The 18,820-nt window shown below is 33.6% G+C and overlaps 1 protein-coding gene across 5 annotated transcripts in view; it reads left to right on the forward strand.

The window, feature by feature from the left end:
• The window catches only part of KIFAP3 (kinesin associated protein 3), a 156,591-nt gene that overhangs the window by 94,799 nt on the left and 42,972 nt on the right, over positions 1 to 18,820 (forward strand). For all 5 annotated transcript variants that reach the window (XM_025390897.1, XM_025390898.1, XM_025390910.1 and 2 more), the window contains 3 exons: positions 403 to 528; positions 4,329 to 4,427; positions 9,790 to 9,875. In XM_025390897.1, the coding sequence (XP_025246682.1) occupies positions 403 to 528; positions 4,329 to 4,427; positions 9,790 to 9,875 (311 nt within the window). The remainder of the gene's footprint in view (positions 1 to 402; positions 529 to 4,328; positions 4,428 to 9,789; positions 9,876 to 18,820) is intronic.

Genomic DNA, 18,820 nt, shown 5'->3' on the forward strand with positions numbered 1-18,820 from the left:
CTGTTTCCTATTCTACCTTTCTTGCGGTCTTTTGGTAATTTTTTTTATTCTATCTCTTTAAAATTACCAAATACCATCCCTCTACATATACATACACACGCACAAAGGTCTTTGAGGCATTCAGATGAGTCTTTTATTTTCTGTGTCTACGTTGTCATTCAGTTGCACTCTCAAAGGCTTATTTCCACTTTTCTACTGCCCCCCCTTACCCCCCACTATCACAAACTGTCATCAGCAAACATGGAAATTTGGAAAAAGGACAAATTTATAGCATATCGAGGATTCATATGACTTGATTTAATAGCTTTCGGTATCCTTTCTGTGTATTTACATTTTGATACTCTTAAATGAATTTGGATCAGGACATTTCAGTGAAAACTTTCTATGGCTTGACTTCACTAGGTGCTGCAGAAGATGATCTTGTTTTAGAAGTGGTTATAATGATTGGAACTGTATCCATGGATGACTCTTGTGCTGCATTGCTAGCCAAATCTGGGATAATCCCTGCACTCATTGAATTGCTAAATGGTAAATAACATTAATGCATTTTCATGTTAATGTCTTATTGATTTAACAGCTTATTGATTTAAATATTTAAATATAAAATGCAGAGTTTGAATCTGTTTTTCTCATTACATTGTTTTATAGCAACTTATATAATCAAGAAAAATGAATTAAATATACTACTAACTGGGATTGGATACAGTAATATCAAAGATCTTTAGCTTTCAAAGTTAAGAATGTTGCTATAAAGCAGTTCAGGACCAATTTTACAGAAGTACTCTCCTCACCAACCTTGAACAACTAATATAGTAGTCACAACTTAATCAAGGGGAATACATTCCAAGACCCCCAGCAGATGCCTGAAACTAAAGATACTAACAAATCGTGTATATACTATTTTTTTCTAAACATACCAATGATAAAGTTTAATTTATAAATTAGGCACAGTAAGAGATTCACAACCATAACTAATAATTAAACAGAATAATTATAACAATATGCTTAGTATCACTACTCTTATACTTTGGAGCCATTATTAAATGAAATAAAGGTTACTTGAATACAAGCATGGCAATACTGTGCTAGTTGACCTGATAATTGAGATGGCTACTAAGGGACTAATAGGCAGGTGGCGTGCATGTACATCCTGGATACACTGGACAAAGGGATGATTCATGTCTTGGATGGGATGGAGTGGAACAGTGGGAAATTACATCACACTATTCAGAATTGTGCATAGTTTAAAACTTATGAATTATTTCTAGAATTTTTCATTTAATATTTTTGACCATGGTTGACTACAGTTAACTAAAACCATGGAAAGAAAAACCACAGATAAGGGAGGACCACTCTATCATATCACTTCTTTTTGTTTGTTTGTTTTGTTTTGTTTTTTTGAGACGTAGTTTTGCTCTTGTTGCCCAGGCTGGAATGCAATGGTGTGATCTCGGCTCAACGCAACCTCCGCCTCCCACGTTCAAGCAATTCTCCTGCCTCAGCCTCCTGAGTAGCTGGGATTACAGGCATGCGCCACCACACCCAGCTGATTTTGTATTTTTAGTAGAGATGGGGTTTCTCCATGTTGGTCAGGCTGGTCTCGAACTCCCGACCTCAGGTGATCCGCCCACCTCGGCCTCCTAAAGTGTTGGGATTACAGGCTTGAGCAACCACGCCCGGCTATATCACTTCTTTCTGTTGAGATTTGTGTTGGTTTGAATTGGATCTCTTCTCTTGTAGAAATCTTATTTTTTAAAACTTGATTTCTAAGTTGGAAGGTTCATTCTAAATGTAATATTCCCTTCTAGATCCAGAATTTATTGTCCTCTGAGTTCTCTGAACTTTCTTAGTTGATGAAAATGTTTTATATGTGTGGTGTCCGACACATGTAGCTATAGAACACTTGAAATGTGGCTGTCACAACTGATAACTTGAATTTTTGAATTAATTTAATTAGCTGCAGTGGTTTATGGCTATAATATTTGACAGTGTAGGCCTAGAGTTTTCCCCTTGCATTTATATTGCTCTTAAGGGGCAGGGCTCATTCTTCTCCATATTGCATACAAAATTTATCTGAATCTTATTAGGGCCAAGTTCTCTAGGATCTTACACATCATAGCTAGCCAATAGTATAGAAGTTAAAAATGCTAATATGAGATCCCTGAAGAAGATACTCTCATCTCAGTTCATCTTGTACTAGGCATAATATATATGCATTTTGTATTAATTTTAATAGACTTTTAGAATATATAACATACATAAATTGTTAAGTATAGCTCAATGTATTTTCAGTGTAAGCACACCCATGTTGTTATCACTAATGTAAGAAAATAAAACATTACCAGTACCTTAGAAATGCCTCTTCTCCCTCCTCTCAGTCATTACCACCTCCTTCAAAGTGGTTAGTTTGAAACAAAAGATAAGTTTATTTTGTCACCACTAGATCAGTTTTGCTTGGTTTTGAACTTTATTATTTAAGTGGAATCTAGTTTGTTTTGTTCTGCCTTATATTTGTGACATTCATCTATGTTGTATACAAAAGTTTGTTCATTTTTATTGTATGTAATATTTTATTATATAAATATACCACCATTTATCCTTTCTACTATTGATGGATAGTAGAGTTAGGTTTTTGTGAGGAGGAGGACTATTATAAATAATGCTCCTATGAACATTTTGAAACCTTTCATTTGGTGCACTTATGTACTCATTTCCATTAGGTTCACTCATAGGAGTAGAATGGCTGGGTCACAGAGTTTGTATATATGTTTGACCTTAGTAAACTGTGTGAATCTGTGGTTGTGCCAGTTTTCATTCTTACCAGTAATGTAAGAGAGCTGCAATTTTTCTACATCACCTCCAATACTGGGCATTGTCAGTCCTTTCAATTGTAGCCATCATACTGGTATTTCATTGTGATTTTAATTTGTATTTCCCTAATGACTAATGAAGTTGAGCACCTGTTTATGTTTATTGATTATTTAGGGATAGCCAATAAAAAGATGTGCCTATTTAAGCCTCTTGCACATTTTTCTCTTTTGAGTTTTTTTTTTTAATTTAATTTGTAAGTTCCTTAATATAATTCATTTTAATAAGTCATCTAGAGATAATGCCCCAATATTTGAAGTATACTTCTCAAAACTGTAACATATTTGTGTTTACTTTGATACAGTCTTCTCACAGTCAGATCACAAATAATTAAAAGAAAGACTAAGTAGTTGGGAGGTGAAAGTAAAGACATGTAGTTGACAGAGTGAGAATGAAGATTTTGTGGAGAGCTGAAGAAAGTTGAAGCAAAATGACCTGCATCCTGGAATTACTGTCCCATAGTGATTATAATCAAGAGAGCTGAGATATTCGTAAAGTGATCTGACACAGCCAGCTCAGAGTGTTTTACTATGGTTTTGGTGTTCTCTGACATGAGATTGTCACAGGCAGAGGCTTTATAATATTCTTTTTAAGAAATATATGGATTTTCAAGACTAAAAGCCTTTGGTATTAAGTGAGGGAATACTGTATACCAAGATATTAATTAATAGTGAGAAATTTAGCCCAATTCGTTTGGGAGAGTAGTACTTTGGCAAGTTAGTGAGGGAGATGATTTGGGACAAATTGAACTTTAAGGGACCCACAATTTATTCTACACAACTGGTTTGATACTCTGTTGACCTGAAACTCTTGTTTCTAAAATTTCATTGAACTTTTACCAAGAGTTGATAGCAAACTATACTATTAAATCTAATTTCATAATCATTACTTAAGGTTAGATTTCTATAAGCAATTATGCTTTTTCCATTACATACTAATCGGTGGACATCAGCTGTTATGTAAATTACTCTTTGTATGATATTAAAGATTTATTAATTAGCCTTTATGATTATGTAACTTTTTTACTATTATAATTAATTAGATGGAAACTAAATTACTTATTATTTCATGCAATCTGTAAAGTTTAACTTTCTGAACATTATTCAACAAAAGGAAATACCTTTTTATAATAGTTCAATTTCTACCAAAAACTTAGTTTAGAAGGCATGATAATTTTTAAGAATCATTTTTCTCCTGCGAAGTCAACATTATAAAGACAAAATAGAACCAGGTTTATTTTACAAATTAGAATTGTTTAAAGAATTCTTATGATGGATAAAACAAGTGGTGATAACTGTTACCATTTTACATTAGGAACATAGAAGTTACTTTAATCCATTTCTGCTTACTTACCTCCTTATCACTTTTAGTTTTTCTCATTTGATATTATTCCCCTCAATTATTTTAAATTTGGTATATAAATATAGTATTCTTTATTTGAATTTTTTGTTTATTTACAGCTCAACAGGAAGATGATGAATTTGTATGTCAGATAATTTACGTCTTCTACCAGATGGTTTTCCACCAAGCCACAAGAGACGTCATAATCAAGGAAACACGTATCCTTTCAGTGTTTACAGTAGATAACAATATTTCACATATTCAGAAAAGATGCATCTTTAGGTTTTTGGGGTTTTTTGTTTTTTTGGCAAATGTTGAAATAATGCTGAAAACACTAAGTTTTGAGATAAATTTACAAGATAACCTATTTTCCATGGAAGCTGTTGACCCCAAATCAGTATATAGGTAGAATATAATGAAAACAATTTTATTAACTTATCAGGTTGTGATTCCTAAGAAACTTAGCAAACAAATCAGAACTTCCTTCTCTATTAACATACCTTAAGTATCAGAGGTTTCTAGGACTATCCTTGGTCCTTTTCTAATCTTACCTTATTTACTCTACGTGAGAAACCACATCTATTCCCATGAGTTCAGCTACCAACTATATACTAACTATTTAATCTTGATAACCCCTATCTTGAGCCCCAGGCATTTGTTGCTAACTGCCACTTGGTTATCTTCCACCTACCTAAAGGGGCATAGCATGCTGTAGTCTAGAGATCTTTGTAAATCAAATAGCCGTAATTTTAATTACCTTTTGCTACTTACAAAGCTGCAGGACCTTGGAAAGTTACTTAACCTCCCTAGGATACAATCATATACCTTAAAAATGCCCGTAACATTGTTAAAATAAAAAGACCTCGTACCTTGTAGAATTGTTGTAAGTACTAATGGATTTAAATTGTCTGTAATAGTTCCCAATACACAGAGGTACTTAGTACCTGGTAGTTTATCATTCTTGCATCCAAAGGGTACTCAATATTGGTAACATCATCTCCTGATAAGCAGAACAGTCCTGCCATCTGTATTCATTGTGAATAACAACATTGTCATCTACACAGCCTCTTAAGCTGAAAATTTTGGTATCTGCTAACTCTTTTACCATATATAATTAAACATTCATTTATTCACACATTTCTCAAGCTTTGACCATCTAAACAGATACTGGCTTATGTGTTAGATATATAAGAAAGTCCTTGACCTCAGTGAGTTTATAGTTTAGTTGGAGAGATAGACAGGTATAATATACAAGAAATATAAAATTATAATCCAGTGTGATTGGCCAGGCACAGTGGCTCATGCCTGTAATCCCAGCACTTTGGGAACCTGAGGTGGGAGCATCACTTGAGCTCAGGTGTTTGCGACCAGCCTGGGCAACATAGTAAGACCTCATCTCTACTAAAAATAAAAAGATAAAAAATGAGCTGGACACGGTGATGCATGCCTGTAGTCCCAGCTACTCGGGACACCGAAGCAGGAATTATCACTTGAGCCTAAGAGGTCAAGGCGGCAGTAAGCTATGATTTTGCCACTGCATTCCAGCCTGGGTGGCAGAGGGAGACCCTATCTCAAAACAAAATTAAAAATTCTGGAACCATATAGAGTTTCTAAGAGTCAAGTCTGATAAATAGCAAGTCTAATTTGAGAAATGCTAATATGGGCTATCAAAATACAAATACTGTTCTGCCTTAACAGCTAAGAGTACAGAAAGTAATAATTTTTTTTTTGGATTGAGTCTCGCTCTGTCGCCCAGGTTAGAGTGCAGTGGCACAATCTCAGCTCACTGCCAGCTCCACCTCCGGGGTTCACGCCATTCTCCTGCCTCAGCCTCCCGAGTAGCTGGGACTACAGGGGCCTGCCACCACGCCCGGCTAATTTTTTTTTTTTTTTTTTTTTTTGAGACGGAGTCTCGCTCTGTCACCCGGGCTGGAGTGCAGTGGCCGGATCTCAGCTCACTGCAAGCTCCGCCTCCCGGGTTTACGCCATTCTCCTGCCTCAGCCTCCCGAGTGGCTGGGACTACAGGCGCCCGCCACCTCGCCCGGCTAGTTTTTTGTATTTTTAGTAGAGACGGGGTTTCACGGTATTAGCCAGGATGGTCTCGATCTCCTGACCTCGTGATCCGCCCGTCTCGGCCTCCCAAAGTGCTGGGATTACAGGCTTGAGCCACCGCGCCCGGCCGGCTAATTTTTTGTATTTTTAGTAGAGATGGGATTTCACTGTGTTAGCCAGGATGGTCTTGATCTCTTGACCTCGTGATCCGCCCACCTTGGCCTCCCAAAGTGCTAGGATTACAGGCATGAATAAATATTTTTAATGTGGTTTATAAACTGACTTTCCCAGAAAGGTAAATTCCAAATACACTTTTGAACAGTGTTAAAATAATTGGAGTAAATTCATTTTTCCCCAGCTGTATTCCATGGAACATAATCCTTAAGTATTAATAGCTGCTTAGTGAAAAAAAAAAGGTTCTCCGATAGTAAATAAGTTTGGGAAAGACTGAGTTAAAGTTAACAAGTTTTCTTGCTACAAGGTCTTCTTGGAACCTTTAATATGCTTTTTTGGGTTGAGAGTCTCTGAAGGTGTATTTTATGTGTAGAATTACTTAAAATTTACATAACTATAGAAGCCACTACAGAAAAGAGTAAAATGAAAATGTAGTTTTTCTAGGTAACTTCTTTGAGAGACAACCCTATTTACAGGTCATCTCATAGGGTTTTTTGTGAGGACTAAAAAGTGAAGTATTTAAAGTACCTACCAAGTACCTGCACACAGTGAATAAGTGTTACCGCCTCTGTTTTGGAAAGTCTGTTTAAAATGTATACTTAGTACCTTATTATCAGAGCCCACAGAATTAAGAGAATTCCTATTTGACCTTTCTTTTCAGTGTAACTTTCTTTGCATTTTACCCCAAGTTTAATTTCTGTTTTATGTCACTGAATCTGGAGTCAATACTTTTTGAATAGTTGTCCTGAAGATTATAACATGTTGATAATGGTGCAACAGGGAGATAAAGATCTGCTGAGTTAAAATTTTTATAAAAACTTTGTGTCTTAAAATTGGATAAAGATCACTGAAGTGCTTTTCCAAAATACAAAACACAGAAATGTTTTCTAAGCCAGGCATGGTGGGGCATGCTTATAGTCTCAGCTACCTGGGAGGCTGAGGTAGGAAGATCACTTGAGCCCAGGAATTTGAGGCTCCAATGAGCTATGATCACGCCATTGCACTCCAGCCTTGATGACAGAACGAGGCTCTGTCTCTTAAAAAAAAAAAAAAAAAGCTGAAAAATAATACATTTTAAAAATGTTTTGGAGTTCAAAAAACACAATTTTTGTTGATGTCAATGGCATTTAAATCTGTCATGTTACAATGTATTACATATTAAAAATTATTGAAATATTTTATTTCACCATAACCTTTAGCATTTTATTGTGATTCTCCCTATGAATCCAATATGAATATTTAAAATAAAAATCTATTAGGCAAGATTTTATTCCTTTTCTTTTTGTTAGAAAGTTCGATCAATATTAGTTGATATAATTTGAACAGAAAACTTGACATATGAGATAGCTAGTGTAGACTTATTTTAGATAAATATATGATTTATATTCAGATGTTTAAAATATTAAACTGACTCACACCATGACTCAATCACATAAGAATTGAGAACTAATGCTGATTATATTTTTATATAATCTCAACAATTGCAGTATGGGAAATAAAATACAGCTGGCCTTCCTTATTTGGGGGTTCCTCATCTGCTGGTTTAACTATCCATAGATTAAATTTATTCAAAAAGCATTCTAATAGAGAATAGAAATGCAACAATAAAAAACAGAAAATATGGTATAACAACTATTTACTTAGCATTTATATTTTATTAAGTATTGTAAGTAATCTAGGAAGGATTTAAAGTATACGGGAGGATGAGCATAGGCCATATGCAGATACTACACCAGTTTATATAAGAGACTTAAGCATCTGTGGATTTTGGCATCATTGGGGGATCCTAGAACAAGTCTCCCATGGCTGCTGAGGGAAGATTATAATCCACATTTGTCTAGATTATTTTAGATTCCCCTTGAGAATTTTTAATATTTTTCTAATAATTTTTATTCTCACAAAACCATGTGAAGTATGTAGATGATTATTTATTCATTAAATAAAAATTTATTGAGCACTTGTTATGATCTAAAACCTGGGGTACTATAGTGAATATGATAGGCAAAGTCTCTGCCCTAGTGGAACTTATATTCCAGTGGAGAAAAGAGGCAGTCAATACATATTTTTTACATATTTTCTTAAAAATGAGTTTCAGAATGCACAAATACATTATTCTGTATATTTTTTCTACATTTTTAAATATACCTTTTGTATCCCTAAAAAAAAAAATAGTAAGAACCACTATGCAATATAGCCATGTAGCAAAACTGTACTTGGGTCCCCTAAATCTATTTTTAAAAAACAACAATTTAAGTAGTAAGTAACACTAATGAGTTAAGTCATCACTTTGCCACTAGCTAGTCATAATACTGTGTGATAAAATTTTGGGGGTGTAATCAGTGATACAAAGAATGGTATGTACTTGTGTATGTGTGCTAGAGTTTCTTAGTAGAAATTTGTGGACTCTGTTTTCAAATTGTTTTAACTAAGACCAATTGATAGTATTGATGCGAGATCACAATGTTTTTCTTCACTTCCTCTTTTAGATTCATCAAGGTTTCTTTATTAATTTGAGTTTGCTTCATTCTGTCCCTTCTCTCTTACTTATTTGTAATTATACATTCCATTTTTTTTTCTTTTGGGATGCAAACCTAAATTTCATAATGCATTGTCACCAAGTTCTAAAGGAGTATATCTTTCTATTTGACAGTCTATTATCTCCACTTCTATTTTCCATGTTATTTGCTATCCAATATAATAATTTCACTTTTGTGTGTGTGTGTGTATATATATGTGTATATATATGTATATATATGTATATATGTATATATATGTGTATATATGTATATATATGTGTATATATGTATATATGTGTGTATATATGTGTGTATATATATGTGTATATATATATACTGTTTTTTAAAATATATTTATCTCTTTTGAAATATTAGGTTGCAGCTTTCTTTTGTGTGAAAATGTTTTATCATGCCTTCTCTTTTTGACCATGAATCCCTCTTGTTAGTTTTGTATGAAATTAGTTTTCCTGAATTTTTAGGAGAGCAGGATAGATGAAGAAGCATTTATAGCTACGCAACTATAGAGCTTCCTCTTTATTTATGTTCATGATCCTCATGTATTCACAAATGTGGTCTTGTGCTTTCTGAGATTTACTGACTGTTTTCCTTACCCATTTTTATCTAGATTTTTCTCTTTTTTATGTCCCTACTATCCCTGTTTTTTTAAACAAATGAAATATTAAGTGTTTCTAGTCATCTTGTATTAATGGTTTTATTTTAAAATTTGAGTTAAATTTCCATTTAGCATTTAGATTTAGAAAAATATGAGATTTTTCTAGTATTATTGACTAGCCACAATATCAAATGTAGTTTGTATCTTTAACCATTTTTATTCAGAGGCTCCAGCATATCTCATAGACCTGATGCATGATAAGAATAATGAAATCCGAAAGGTCTGTGATAATACATTAGATATTATAGCGGTAAGTATTTTTTCTACACAAAGTATAATTGACTTCATCTTGGGGGAAAAAGACATTGTAAACCTATTTTAAACAATGCATTCAGTGTAAACCCAAATTTGTATTTTGGTAAGATTCAGGATATACAATGATAACAGATTTACTTTTTAAACATTAGTAAGTTCTTTAGCTTTCAACTTTTAAGTCATCGGCCCCTTACTTAAAGAGATTTTATAGGTATTCAGAGTTCTGATCTACATATCATCACAGAGTTACTTGTTTTTCAGATAAATTATTGTATAGGAGTGGGGAGTTGGAAGACAGTTCTGTCAAAACATAATCAATTTTGTGGTTTGGCCCTTAAATTTTTTTAATAAATCAAATCTTGTATCAGCTATTTTTTCCAGTTAATTGATAGTTTTATACATACAGTTGCCGTTTAAGTTGCTTTGAAATGATGGGAAATACAAAAATCTCAATATTATTTATAGTTTTGGAGGTTTTTAAAGGATACATGACTAGAGGGATATGATCAAAGAGATAATCTAAGTGTTGAGTTAGAAACTTGTGAACCACGCAGACTTATTGCCAGCAATTTTGCTGCCTACCACAGTCTTCTGCCTGGATTTGGGCCTTGTACCAGGGATGTACAAGATACTTGATTATTTTAAGTATGTTTTTATATATGGTATATACTGCTACGCACAACCAGGTTGCTTTCTTTTTCAAACTGGATTTGGCTCACTTTTAGAAAGCTTATTGAATGTAGCCTACTCAGTAGTTTTAAAAGTTTAACTTTAGCTTTTTAAACAGATCAGAATAACATTTTTTTAAAATCAATTAATAACTTAGTTGGAAATCCACTAAGTTGGGTTTTCTGCCAGTGATATAATCATGAAACTAGACAATCACCATTAGGAACTTTATTGTCACTTTCTCATTTTACTTCAGAAATTCATCTTAATTTGTTATCTGTTTTTTGGATTTCACTAAGTATCTCATTACTGGTGTAGAACTAAATGGATACGTTGACATTTTAGCTTTGATTTCTAAGTCAGAATAGAGAAACTGTACATATTAAATCCTCATTCTACGAAAATATTTCACACATAGGTCACTGATCACAGGGCTTATGAATATAGAATATTTAATATGCCTAGAGAATAATTTCATGGCTCATGTACTATTTTCTAATAGATCACAGTGCCATTGTTGTATATAAAGTATATAGTATAAGAACAAGAAACTTCTTATGGTTCCATATATGATTATCTTACTTGAAGCAACAAAGAAAGGAGACAGTTGTCATTCTGTTATGCATTATATTTAGCATACTTTTTATCTACCTTCTGTCTAGGAAAGGTAGCTAGAAGATAACAATGTTTAGATTAACATATTAAGTGTATGTGGTTTAGAATGTAAGTTGATAGTTCCAATACAAATGTATTTATTACAAAATAATTTAATTTCAAATAATTTCTAAACTCTGGGCTTAAGTCTCTCATCTTAAACTGGAGTCACCCCCGACCCTGTGTCTCTTTTCTCTCCTAGATACTGTCTTAGCTCTCCTTCTTTCTAGTACCAAAGTTTCCAAACAGTTGTCTATATTTTACTTCCTTCATTTCTGCACTTTAAACTTATGAAAATTCTGGCTTCTGCCTCCATCGCTGCATTGAAGTGGTGCGCACTAAAAAGACCATCAAGGGAGAATGTGAAGTTTTTGTTCAGTTAGCATTAGTAATGGCTAAATAACAAACTTAAATTATTAGAAACCTGCTTAGGAGAGGAGTGGATGATCCCTTGAAATTCTTTTTACCTCTAGATAATGATGTCCTAGTATTCTCAGACTGACTGTGTTCTATAATAATAAAAAATCCAAAAAATATATAGACAGAATGGGAATATTCTTAGCTTAAAACAATTTACCTTTAAAAAAACAAACTTATTTGCCACTGAAGACAGACAGTGCAGAATAATACTAAGAAAACTTAGATGCCTTGCAAGCCTTGGGGAAATATACTTTCTGGAGTAAAGTACTTGTCCCCCAAATTATGCAAATATTATACTAGTGAAGATTTGTTTAATTTAGTTGGGCCCAAGCCCTCAACTGATTAATTGAAACATGTGCGGTGGCAGTACCCTGGGTACCAAGGAGGATTACATCACTTGTTTACATGATACAGTCTCTGTGGCCTCATCAGCACATTGTCACCTGTGTGACTATGTTACTTGTAGTTTGGGGAGGCAGGGAATGGTGTAGGTGCAAAGAGGAGCAGGGAGGCAAGAAGAGAGAAGCCTATAGCTAGTTGATCTCCCAAGGGAATTATAAGTCAGTTGACTATGGCCTCTTTCTCTTGCATGAAGGCAATCATGGGAATCATGAAGGGAAGAACATCACCTACCCCTCCAATCTAGAGAACTTCTAAAAACTCATGTAGATTTGTATCCATCAGTACATCCTCAGCGTTGTATGAAGTATTTGAGAACTTCAAAAATGCTCCCCTGATATGTCTGGTTTGTCAGACATTTAATACATGTTTATTAAGCACCTATTATGTGCCAAACACTAAGAAAGACCCTGAGAATACAAAACTCAACAGTACAAAGTTCCTTAATATGAAAATACCATCTAGACTCCAGAGAACTCCTGAGATACTATTCTGTAAACATGTGAACTGGCGTTCCAGAAGCAATACTACTACATGGCCTATCACTAGATTATTTGTAGTAACGGCACACTGTATCTACAGGGTATTTACAGGAAAAGGGATATAACCAGGTTCTCTGGTAAAAGACTGATTTCTGTCATCTTTCTAGCCAGTGTATGATTTAGTAGTGACATAGGTTTGTGTCACTGAGATTTTGAAGGGTACCTCTTCCTTTTTTAATAACTCTTAATTACGATCATGGGCAGATTGTTTTTATTTTAATAATCTGGAATTAATAGCAAACTCTAATATTCTAAACTTGGAAAAGTAGGTGCTACCTTCATTCCAGACAGACAAAATTGTACTTAATAAGGCTGGTTTACTAAAATGAAAGAAACCAATGTAGCTTTAAATGTAGCTTCTACATCACCCGTTGTTATGATCTCTGCAGAGATAACACAGGCAGAGTTATCTTTGTGTCAGAGAGAAAAGGTGGACTTATTAATAATCTTGCCAGTAAGGGAGAGCACTTTAAAAAGTATCTTACAACATCTTGAAAAGAAGTTACAGAGAAGGTTTTATAGGGTTAGGGTTAGCGTTAGAACTCAAACTTTCAAGAGCAGGGCATGGGTAAATGCTGGTCACTTTTAATTGGCATGCAAGTTGGATGTGGGAGTAGTGATTTTCAAGTGAATTGTTGGCAGAAATTTCTAAAATCTTCTTTCCAGACCAAGCAGAACTGGTTCTTGCTTGTTTTGCAGTCTTGGTAAATTTTTTTATTTCCCAGTGTGAGTTTGATTTTTGTTTCCCATATAGTCTAATTGGGTTTAATGAGATAAATTTAGTTAACCCTCTTTTATAGTTCATTTTTATATTGCATAAACCAAAAGGCAGACATTTAGGATATTTTTCCAACCTGTTAGAATTTAAGCATATACACACATAATTTTATACATAAATGTGTGTGTTTCCTACCTGTTATGCATGTTACTTTGTTTTTTTTTTAATTGGCAACAGTTGGACTTAAAAGAACCCACACATAGTATGAAAAAAAAATTATGATTTCTTACTTAAATACATTTTATTTAGTTATTTCTTTTATTTTGTGGTCAAGACTAAAGGTCAACACTTGGGGCAGTCTTATTGAGAAATAGTATGTGCATAAAAATCAACAACTTTATTATGTATGTTAAATTATGTGTATGTCTATCGATATTACTGGAATAAATATTTTTTAATATATAACAAGTGTCTTGTTAGCAGCTACCACCGTAACTTTAATGAGCAACTAAATTACTCCAGACTTGCTTTAATTTTGTATGAAAAATTACATTAAATAAACCATATTACAGTCTCAATTAGGGGGCTGCCACATTAAAGGAAAAAGGAAAATCTGTTTTCCATCAGTTATGTTAGAACACAAAGCAGATCTATGTTGCTCTGTGTTATCCTATAGTGTGTTAATGAGATACAAGGTGTGACGGAAGCCAGTGACAAAGAGTTTTCATGATAGTGAACAGGCTCTGATAATAGGCTAGTTAAGGCTTCATAATGTTTCGGTGGTTAACTAATAAACAAAATGATGTAGGACTTCAAAAAGGATGGTACATTCCATGTAAAATCAAACCATCAGTCTTTCACAACACTTTAGAATTTATGGATACTAAGTGCTTAAAATCATAATGTCAGGAGCTGAGAAGAGAAAGAAATAAAAAACAAAGCATGCTTTTCTTTAAATACAAGTCTCAAAGCCAGGACACCAGGGTATACTCCTTGTGAAAAGAAGTATTTCAAAAATGAAGAAAAAACTATAATCCTAGAGTATTTCCACAAAGGCTTTGGATAGGTTTTGATGACATACCTTAACTGTGATTCCGCTGTGACATCCCTGAATTCTCATAATTATTTTCTGATACGGGGCTGGAGGTAGAGGGGAGTGAATAATAAGAAGGGACTAGAGATTGGTGAATGGGGTTGAGAGAATTGATTTTAATGATATATGTTGATTAAAATTTTTTGACACTGGGTTTTCATTTAAGAATTGCTTGTTAACTTTTTAAAAGAAACTCCTATCCTACCAGTATTTTTTAGTTATTTGGGATAGTTATTTCAACAGCTTTATGAATTCATGGTATAAATCATCGGTTTTTATTTATAGAATGTTAGAGCTTAAGTAAGTCTTAGGTTTGTTTCATTTTACAAATGAAGAATCTGAGACCAAAAGAGATTAGAATACCTTTAAAAGGTTGCATAATTCAGTTAATATCAGAGCTAGAACCAGAGCCCAGGTCTCCTGACTCCTAATCCAGTGTTCTTTATATTATACAATACCATATTATTAATAGCTATAAATGCAGATGCTGAAACACAAAGAAACTCACTTTGCCATGGTTACTAAACTATATTCATTGAGGATTCCCAGAGCACATACAGAAGGTAGAGATTCCCAAATGATGGTCCATAGGAATATGATACAGCAAATTGTCACTGAAATGGAAAAGGGAAAAATATTAAAAAGGAAAGGTTAGTCCACGAGGGGGATATAATGTTGCTAACATGTTTTATTTTGGGAAAGTACTGTATGTCTTTACTTTGAGATTCTTTCTCACATTTTTTAGTCTGCAAATGACCCTTCTTTAATAAAACAGGAATAGTAGGTGGCAGTTGATTTACTTTTAATATTTGTCCCCAAAATGTGCTTTTGAACCTTTCCTGAAGTCCAAAACCATTGTCTTAGCCTATTAATTCACTGTACTTGGTAAATAGAATCTCAACAGCCATGAGCTAAAATATTTCATTTTCAAGAAATCTGGTAAACCTTTCCAGAAACATAAACATAAATGGTCAGCATTATACAGCAAAACAATGCTATTTCATTTGATTCTAAGTAACGTTTACTACTAAGGAAAAAGAGAAGTAAAAAAGTTTTAATGAATATTGTGTTCCTTATGGCATATTTCATTCTAAGATGCTTTATTTGGTAAACAGTTGAAAACCTGAGGCAACATTATCACAAAGTAGAGCAAACTTTTATGGCACAAGTCCAATATCTTAATAATGTTTCATACTTAGCCTGTAAATGTTTTAAACACATATTTTAAAATATTTTCCAAAGTTATCCATTAATATTGGAGTTGAGAAAGTCATTGAAAACTGGTGGGATATAGTAGTTATTGTGGTTCTATCTTGCTGAAGTTTTTATAGGTATTTTTCCTGTAATTTTCCATTTTCAACAATGAAAATATTACTTTTATAATCACGAAACTCCAAATATTATTTCAGAGTTATGTTATGACTCTTTAAGACTTTAAATGGAGAAACTTTGAAGGCTTTCATACTGTTAAGCCGAGGTTTTTGTTTTGTTTTGTTTTGTTTTTTGCCATTTTCCATCTATAATCTATAACAAAGAACCATACATACATGTTTAATTTCAAGGCCACCTCTTATGAAAACTCTGCTTGCCAATGTAGTAGATTCATCCTAGTAGGATTCTGGAATCATTGTTGGATCTTTTGCAGGATATAATTTTCAATATCCTAAATACACAGTTTGGTACAGAGTAGCGTGCTGGGTCGTATTTCCTGAGAGAAGAGTTGTTTTGCATCTTTTCTAGAGCTGAGAAAATAACCATGGTATTTTTACTGTGATCCTGTACACAATAATGCATGTTCATTAGTATGTTAGTCATAGAAATTAAACCTATTATTTTATAGTACAAAATGCTTAAAAGTTAGAATACAATTATTTTAAGTAAGAAAATGATAATACAATCTATATCATTGCTACCATACTTTTTAGGCTTATAATGTCAAGAGATGCACTGGTTGTATACAGTAAATTCAATCAAAAACTGATAAAAGAGAGGTGAAAATTTTAAAGGAATGTGTAAGGGCAGTCATTACATTTGGTGCTAGGTTCTGTACTAACTCACTGTCTTAGAAGATCAGTTTTACCAAGAAAGTATCAAAAGTTAGCCATGGATGCTTATGGATATTTTTGGTTTGTGTGTTTGGACTTTTGTCAGATAGATTTGGTAATCTCTTTTTAAACTGAGCCTTGTATGTATAAGTTTTTTAATAAGAATAATGATGTGAGCTCGTAGGGTGATCAGAAGGCTAAAGTTAGAAGGGCAATTGTTTATGACGAAACTTCTTTGTTATACATTTTTACATTTATTAGATATATTTTTGTTATTGTTAGGATAATCTTAAAAGAGGATGTGAAATGATAACTCAGAGTAAGCAGGATTTTTGGTTTTGCAAAGCATTACTTCCTAGGCTAAATACATTTTGTGGAAATGTAGTTTAAGGATATTGTTATTTTAAATATTACCTACCTCTGTAACATTTCACAGGTATTAGTAGGAGTCAAGTTTTACTCTTAGTGGAATAGCAGACCCCATATTTTATATGCTTTGGGCACTTGACTGAATTTTAACTCCTATTCTTACACCAGAAATGAGTATGCTTGAAATTTAAATTGCAATGAAATCATCAGATCATATGATTTTTCTGTCTTTTTCCTTGAATGAATACCTCTTCGTTCAGATAATTCAATCAGATTTAAATTTTTCTACCAAAATGAAAAATTAGTTTTATGCCTCTTCCCAAGTGAAACAAGCTACTATTCTTTAAAAAAATAACATTCAAATTAGTTCTGTATTTAATGTGGACTTACTAGGATTTCTAATATTTTATAAAGCATATTCTGAGAGTTTTGGTAACCTGTAACTAACTTTTTTTTTTTTTTTTTTTAAGCCAATTAGTATGGACAATTTCTTGTCCACATTATCATTTTGCTTTTTAATATATTAAATGTCTTACCCCAATGGATATAATAAATTTATCCTTTCTTTCTACTGTGTGGTTATGTGATCACTCTTTGTAATTATCTGGCCATTTCTAATACGACAATATCTTTCTGCAGCTAACTTTAATTGAGCACATACACAGACACACATGGCAACAAAAAGTGTACTCTTGTGAAGTTATATGAATCTTAAAGAGGTTCACAGTTATATTTAGCATTTAGGCTAAATAACTTTGAAGCTGATCATATGCCTATATTACACAATGAGGCATCGCTTGATATTTTATTTAAGTTTGGAAGCCCAAAGCGAACCACAAAACTGCTTGTAACAACATCTCTGTGCATATTATTTTTCAATTCCCTCTTTCCCCAATACCCTCCCAAGTATAGCCAGCTCAGTAAGAGCATGACTGAGAATACGATGGGATAATATACTTACCAGACCAGAAGCTACTTCTTCCCATATCACTGCTTGGTCAACGACTTCCTCCCATATCACTGTTTACTTACAAAATCTTAGAGCTGAAAGTTGTCCCTGGGGGTTATTTGTTATATTCTCATTCAGTGAAGAAGCCGTTTTGCAGGAACCCTGAAAATATTCATTTATCCTCTGTTTAACTGCCTCTTCCACGTTGCTAGCCTGAGGCTTACAGTGCTGTAGTAGCCACAGCCAGCTGTGTTCCCTGGATCAAGTTACTTCAGTGTTCTGGGCCTCATTTTCTCATTTGTAAGATGTTGATAATTATAGTACTTATTTCAGAGAGCCGTTACCTGAATTAATTAAGGTAATGGCTAACATTTATTAAGTGTTCTCAATATAAGTTATCTAAATACTTTATATGTATTATCTCCTTTTGGCAGAATAATTTGTGTGTGATCAGTGATTGAGTGGTTGTATAAATTACCATCACATTCAGTCACTGTGACCACATCAATAATACTAAGGAGGTATGGCATTTGGATTTATTATTTATATCTGAATAGTCAATTTCAAGTATAGTTTAGTGTAACAGATGTAACTGAGGTAAAGATCTTCAGTTGTTTAATTATGAAAACTATCAGTTGAATAAAAAATGTCTATTTTTTACATAATGTTTATGATAGCTCTTAATTTTATGCAACTTAATTTTAAATAATAACATTAGGAAATAGATTGACGGCTAATAGAAATGTTAATAGATAACTATTAGAAAAGAAGTCCCGGTGGCTCACGCCTGTAATCCCAGCACTTTGGGAGGCCGAGGCAGGCAGATTACCTGAGGTCAGGAGTTCAAGACCAGCCTGGCCAACATGGTGAAACCCCATCTCTACCAAAAATACAAAAATTAGCTGGGTGGTGGTGGCAGGCACCTGTAATCCCAGCTATTCTGGAGGCTGAGGCACAAGAATCACTTTAACCCAGGAGGCAGAGGTTTCAGTGAGCTGAGATCGTGTCACTGCACTCCAGCATGGGTAACAGCAAGACTCCATCTCAACAAAAAAAAAAAAAGGAAAAAGAAAAGAAGTCCC

This window comes from Theropithecus gelada, chromosome 1 (genome assembly GCF_003255815.1).
Source record: "Theropithecus gelada isolate Dixy chromosome 1, Tgel_1.0, whole genome shotgun sequence".
Classification (NCBI taxonomy): domain Eukaryota; kingdom Metazoa; phylum Chordata; class Mammalia; order Primates; family Cercopithecidae; genus Theropithecus; species Theropithecus gelada.